We start from the raw sequence: 6,271 nt of genomic DNA, 5'->3' as shown, positions 1-6,271 counted from the left end.
GACGCGGACCGTCACGTGCTCGTTGTTGTACTGCTGGTCCATGATGACGGCTGGGTAGGCAGAGGCAGCCAGCTCGTCTGTGCTGGCATGGCGGCCCTGGGCAGGGCAGGGCAGGGCAGGGCTCAGCACCCGCTGCAGCCCCCTTCTCCCTCGTGGGAAGAGGGAGCCCTCATGCCTATCCCATGGGATCACGTGTAGGACAGAGCATCCCCAGTCTGGTGAGGTGCCCCCCTGTCCCCCGCCTGTAGGTCAGTGACCTACAGGTCTCACCTGCCAGATGTAGATGAGGCGGTTCACCTTGGGACCCCCGAAATAAATGTAGAGAATCAGGAAGCAGTCCCCACCATAGAAATGGCCCAGCCACCTCTTCTCCACAGGCACCAGCTCCTGGTTCTCCACACGCCAGACCTGGTGGGAATGGGACAGGGGTGTGCTGCTACCAGGGCTGGTGCATCTCCCTGCCCTGCAGCCCCTGGGCCCCATAGCATCCCCCAGTACAGCCAAGGGGGTGCCTTGAGAGGGTCTCACATTCTGCCCCAGCCACCCTACCTCCACCTCCCCAGATCCATCATCCACCATCTTCTGCTGGGCAGCCATCTGGGGCTTGGCGTGCAGCATGGTGGCGTCAAACTTCACCTGCTCCACCTTGGCTGTGGGGAAGGGTAGAAGGATGAGCCATATCTCACCAGCCACAGGGGTCCCCACAGAACCCCCATCCCAATCCAAGGAGTCCTGCAGCTTTAAAAGGGGACACTCACCCACTTTGCCTATGGTGTGAGTCTTTCCCAACCCACTGGTCTGGCTGGGGACAGTCCACTTCTGGAAGAGCTGCCTGAAGACAGCTGACTCAGATCCATCATTTTCCGTCTCCACGCTGGTGCTGGCCGGGTAGCTCTTGGCTTTGATGAAGCCCTGGGGAGATTCGGATGCAGTGTGAGCAGGGGGTGCCCAGCACCCTGGGGAGCACACAGGCTATCCCATAACCAATCCCCGACCCAGCACCCACCAGCGCTCTGCTCATCGCCTGCTGCTTCTCCTCCTTGTTGGCATTCTTGCCTTTCCAGACAAAGATCTTGAGGCCTCCTTGATCAAGGATGTAGCAGTCCTTGGAGGGGACACAACAGCAGAAATTAAGATTTTGGGGCAAAATCCCACCTAACTGGCTTTTGAACGGTTAAAGCTGCCAACGAAATTGGGTACCCCCAAGCATCTAACTGGTGACACACCTCATGCAGCAGCATGTCTTGAGTCAGGGGTCGAACTGCCACCTCCTGGATCACCAGGTTCCCACTGGCATTGGAGACACTGGCAGGGGAAAAGAGAGGAAGAGGGGTTAGAATAGGGCTGGAAAACCCTCTCCCCATCCCCACCTGATGGTGACAGAGTTGGGTGGCAGTGTCCCCTCCCCATCCCCTTCCCCACCCCATCAGGGCAGAGGTGGCATCCAGGGGCCTTCTTGCCGTGCTATGGTGGCAACCTGGTTTGCAGCTTGCCCTGCCATGCAACTCACTCATGGCCATGAGGAGGAACAACGGGGTGTCAGATGTGACAGGTCCACCCAGAAACATTGCCATCACATCCAAAGGTCAGGCTTGCACGAGCATCTCCCAATCAGATACCAACCCTGTTGACAACAGGGGCTCCCCTTGCTCCAACAGCATCCAAAGGATCTGTACCCACCCCTGTATTGCCTTGACCCCTCTTGATGGCTGTTCATGGGCACAGGAGGTGTGGGACACAGCAGATGGGTGCTGTGTCCCTTTTGGCACCCTGCAAGATGCCCTCACGGGTGACCCACTCCCAGCAACTCACTGGTAGAGCTTGAGGGAGGACTTGAGCTTCTGGTCCACTGTGTCATCAGGGATGGCCGCTTTGATGTCCCTCTTCTCACCGAGCACGTGTATGAGCACCTGCATGAGCCCTGGCGAGGCGTCCTCATCCTCCCCATCCACTATGCCCACCTTGGCACGGCCCCCGCGCTCCCGGTCCCGGATGTCCTTGGCCAGGGTCATTGCCTGCACCCAGGGGAGGAAGTGTCAGCCCGGATTGGGGAGGGGGTTGTGGCTTCCTCCTCCTTGCTCCAGAGAGGAGCCCTGGGACCCCCATCCATACCCCCAGCCGCTCATTCCGGTTGCTCTCAGGACCATTCCACTGGATGATGAGCTGCCCCAGGTCCAGCAGGAACACATCCCCCCGGTTGAAGCTTTTCCAGCTCATTTCCACCTGCAGTAGGAAGGGATTTAAAGGGGGGCATATTAAGCAGCAGGATGCCTGGGTCACCCTGGCACCACAGCCCCAACCTGCCCTGGCTCAGCGCTGGTGCCTCCAGCCTGTATTCCCTCTCCATAACCCAAGACGGGCTTTTTGGAGGTGAGGATGCTCCTGAGACAAAGTGGTGTGGCCACACACCCCTTCTGTCCCCAGCTTGAGGGCAGCAGTGTCTGGGGAGGCTCTGGCCTGATCCTGACCTCTATCTCTGCATAGAGGCTCATGGCTGAGGACGTCCCCCCAACCTGTAACTCACCTCTCCTGCCACCACGTTCTTCTTGCCCTTCACGTGCAGCAGGCGCTGGATGTTGTAGGTGTTTGTCTCCACGTGCTTCATTCCTGAAGCCACCCCACCCTTCTTATAGCTGGGGGGGACAACAGACACAGTGTCAGCCCTGGGACCCCTCCCTTCTTCTTCCAGTGGGGTTCCCCTCCCACCTCTGTGCACAGGGAGGTGTTTGGGGACCCCCTCACACCCACATGTGTGATGAATAGAGCAAGACCAGCTCCCAGTCCTCCTCCTACCTCCTCCACCCCACTAGGACAGTGCTGTCCCCATCCCACTGGGGATGTCCCCCTGGGGGGCATGCAGAGGATCCCTTCCCACCATCACCCACTGTGGGAGAAGGTCCATGGGGGTGACCAACGTACATGAGTCCCTGCTTGAAGTAAGCGCGGAAGGTCTCGCTCTCATGGCCCTGGACCTCACGGTGCTGCACGGCCACCATGCCCAGGTGATCATCCATCTGGGTGGTGTAGATGGCAGCCGCCCCCTGCTCATCCTGGCTTGACTCATTGCCTAGCCAGTAGTGTATGTCGTAGCTGAAGCTGCTCCCCCTCTTGCGTGTCCCAGCACACCAGTCCCTGCTAGAAAAGCCCCCATATCCCCAGGCCCCCTGGCCAGGGACACCCCTCCCTGCACCCCAGCATCCCCCCCAGGGCAGAGCCCATCCCTGTCCCCCCCACAGGACCCCAGGCTGCCCTACCGACAGCAGGACATAGCAATCCCCCTCGTAGAAGTTGCCGTAGCTTTTGTTGGGCACTGGCACCATCTCCATGTTCTGCAGAAGGAAGGGAGATGTCAGCCCTGGTGTGAACCCCCCACTCCAGCCCCAAAACCTGGGTGAGTTTAACCGTGGGTGCTGCACTGAGACCCCAAACCCAGGCATTGAGGACACAAAAGTGGGATCTTCCCTTCCTCAGCCCTCTCAAACAGCCCAGTGATGGGTGCCCAGGTAATGGGTGCGCAGGCTGTGCCCCCATCCCTACCTCGATTCGCCATATCTGGATGCCTGGCGTGGTCTTGTTGAGCGTCTTGCTGACTTTGCTGCTGAGCTCCACCATGGTGCTGCAGGCAAGGGGACCTGCCGGGGCATTGGCAACACCCTTGTTAATGACAGGCGGTGTCATTAAGAGCTGGGACAGAGCCAGCCTGCCATGCCATCTGCTGGCCCGCCCATCTGCAGTGGGCAGGCCATAAACCCCCCATCCAGAACTGCACAGAGTAAGGGACCCCTCCAGCACCCCAGTGACAAACAGGTCTTTTGTCCCCCCCAACACTGCAGCTGATGGGAGCTGTCGTGCTCCATGATGGGGTCTGAAGCAGGCAGGAGCACCCCAGTGTCCTTCCCTGTGCTTGGGCAGGGCTGTGCAGGGCTCCCCAGCTGAGTGACACCACTGTACGGTGGCCTGCTCCTCCCCAGGGCCAGCAGGCACTGGCCCTGCTCAGCACGGCGTGACATGGCCACTTGAACACACACACACATGTGCAGGTACATGCTGTCCACTGCAGCCCCCCCAGCTCCCAAACCCAGTGCCAGATCTGTGCCCCCCAGGAATGGCATATCCCAGCCCCACAGAGGCACTGAGCATGCCTGGGCTCAGCCCCGGTGCTGCCAAGGTTGCCTGCAGCCGTGTCTCCCAGGCTGGCAGTGCCCTGGCAGGAAGAGCCAGTGGTGCCCAGCAGAGGCACCTCTGCTCCCCCAGCCCTACAAACCCCAACCTCATCTTACGGCGCTGCCCTGACAGCACCCACATCCCACCCCTTAGATCCAGGGGTGACATCCTCCTGGCGCAGCCCCAAGCTGGAGCAGGGTTGGGTGCCCAAGCCCCATCTCCAGGCCACCATGGTGGCAGGAGCGATGGTGGCTGTGGGATGTGCTGCCCCCCATGTCCACCCTCTGGCCCACGCCCCAGCCCCTCACCTTCCCCGCAGAGCTGGCACAGGTGAGCACACCTAGGCAAAGTGCTGGGGTGCCACCACCCAGGGGACCTTTGTCCCCTCCTGTCCCAGCCTATGTTCACCATATAAGGGCAGGAACAGCCCGGAGTCAAGGTCCCCATGGCCCTCCAAGGCTTTGTGGCACCTGAAGAGCCCCGTTACTCATGGGGAGGTTGTCCCCCAAGGAGCTATTGTAGCACAGGGCACCACATGGCATCTCATGGCACCCTGCCCGCAGGCTTGCTGTGCCCCTGGGGTGCCTGCTGCCATTCCCAGGCCCGCACCCCCCTTGGCACCAGTCCCATGGTGATGGGGTTTTTGGTTCCTGCCACACAACCAGAAGGTTCCTGAAAAAGAGAGCAATAGCCTGAACCAGGCCATGAGGGTGCGTCAGGCACAAACACAGAGATGCCCTTATGCCACGGGGATAGGCTGTGTCACTGCCCTCCATTCACCAGTCCCCAAAACCCCAAAACCCTTCCAGCCATGAAGCATTGAGCCCATGTAAACAAGGGGGTTTTTGTGCCTGCCCCACAAAGTGATGACTGATGCCATAGGGCTGAGCTGCGCTGCTGCCCTTCACTCCCCACATCCTGCAGTGATGGGGTATTTTGTTGCTACCAGCTCAGAGCCATCAGCAATGCAGCATCATCTTTCTGGGGCATCCCCTTCCCACACCACATGTTCTCAAGTCCCACCTGCCACATCATTTCCCTCCTGCCCACAGGACTGCACCCAGGCTGTTCCACATCTCCAGCTAGAGGACAGATGCCTGCTCACTACCCCATGGGCTTTGCTCCCTGCACTGGGGGTCTCAGCAGCCCCAGCCTTAGGGATGGGAGGGAGGTACAGGGGTGTGGTATGGGACATGGAGCAGGGCACAGGGTGGTGGCATAGCTAAGCCCTATTCCCTGTCCCACGGTCCCGAACCCCAACCCCAGGGGGTGGTACCTGATGATGACCTTGGGTGTTGGCAGAGAGAAGAGAGGACTGGAGTCCTGCCCAAAGGCTTCCAGCCCCGAAGGTGATTTGGGGGGATGACCAGAGGGTACAGAAACCTGGGAGGGGGGAGCAGATTGCAGCACCAGACAGGCCCCCAGGCTCCTCATCTTGTCTTTATCTTGCTCTTATCTCTTTCCCAGCCCTGCAGGATTACCTTATCTGGGACACCCTGCTGAGCCAGTAATGCTGGCCACGACCATCCCACACCCTGTCGCCAGGCCGGGGTGCCTGTGAACCCCAAATCCTGCCTGCCTTCCCTCCTCTGGGATCCCTGAAGTGATAGCAATGGGCTGATGCAGGCCATGGAGGTGTCAGCCACATACAAGGGGGTGCCCTGATACCACAGGGATGGGCTCTGCTGCTGCCCTCCACTCCCCTGGACTCCAAAACCCCCCTAACCATGCCACTCAGCTCTCTCTCTGTGCACCCCACACCAGTGTCCTCATTGGGACCCATACCTGAGTGTGGAGCCTCCAGTGGGGGTGCAGGGTTGGGGGAGTGACACCCCGGTGGCCACTCTCTGCTTGGTGTCCCAGGGCTGTATCCTGCTGGTGTGGCACGAGAGGGGGACCCCGCTCCAGCCCCAGAGCAGTCACCCCCTCCCTGGGCCCCTAGCCGGACACGCTGGGCCACTAATGAACTCAGTAATTAGTGCAGCCGTTGGGGAAGATGGCGAGTTTGCTAATGAGGGGAGGCACAGGGCCAGGGAAGGTATGGAGGAGGCAGCTAAGACACCCCCCCAGCACCAGACTTGCCTCCATGTTGGGAGCAGGCTGCCCA

General features: G+C 60.2%; 1 protein-coding gene across 1 annotated transcript in view; it reads right to left on the bottom strand.

Annotated features, from left to right (window-relative positions):
- Positions 1–3,612, bottom strand: part of VIL1 (villin 1) — a 5,756-nt gene extending 2,144 nt beyond the window's left edge. The window contains exons 1-12 of the mRNA XM_010020092.1: positions 3,538–3,612; positions 3,240–3,329; positions 2,920–3,107; positions 2,525–2,633; positions 2,113–2,223; positions 1,813–2,015; positions 1,227–1,305; positions 1,007–1,105; positions 759–912; positions 550–650; positions 271–408; positions 57–96 (exon numbers count right to left, since the gene is read on the bottom strand). Of these exons, the coding sequence (XP_010018394.1) occupies positions 57–96; positions 271–408; positions 550–650; positions 759–912; positions 1,007–1,105; positions 1,227–1,305; positions 1,813–2,015; positions 2,113–2,223; positions 2,525–2,633; positions 2,920–3,107; positions 3,240–3,329; positions 3,538–3,612 (1,387 nt within the window). The remainder of the gene's footprint in view (positions 1–56; positions 97–270; positions 409–549; positions 651–758; positions 913–1,006; positions 1,106–1,226; positions 1,306–1,812; positions 2,016–2,112; positions 2,224–2,524; positions 2,634–2,919; positions 3,108–3,239; positions 3,330–3,537) is intronic.
- Between the last annotated feature and the right edge of the window lie 2,659 nt (positions 3,613–6,271).

This window comes from Nestor notabilis, unplaced genomic scaffold (assembly GCF_000696875.1).
Source record: "Nestor notabilis isolate BGI_N333 unplaced genomic scaffold, ASM69687v1 scaffold20318, whole genome shotgun sequence".
NCBI classification, from domain to species: Eukaryota; Metazoa; Chordata; class Aves; order Psittaciformes; family Psittacidae; genus Nestor; species Nestor notabilis.
Note: the sequence above shows the minus strand (reverse complement) of the source record. Positions and strands in the feature narration are given on the sequence as shown.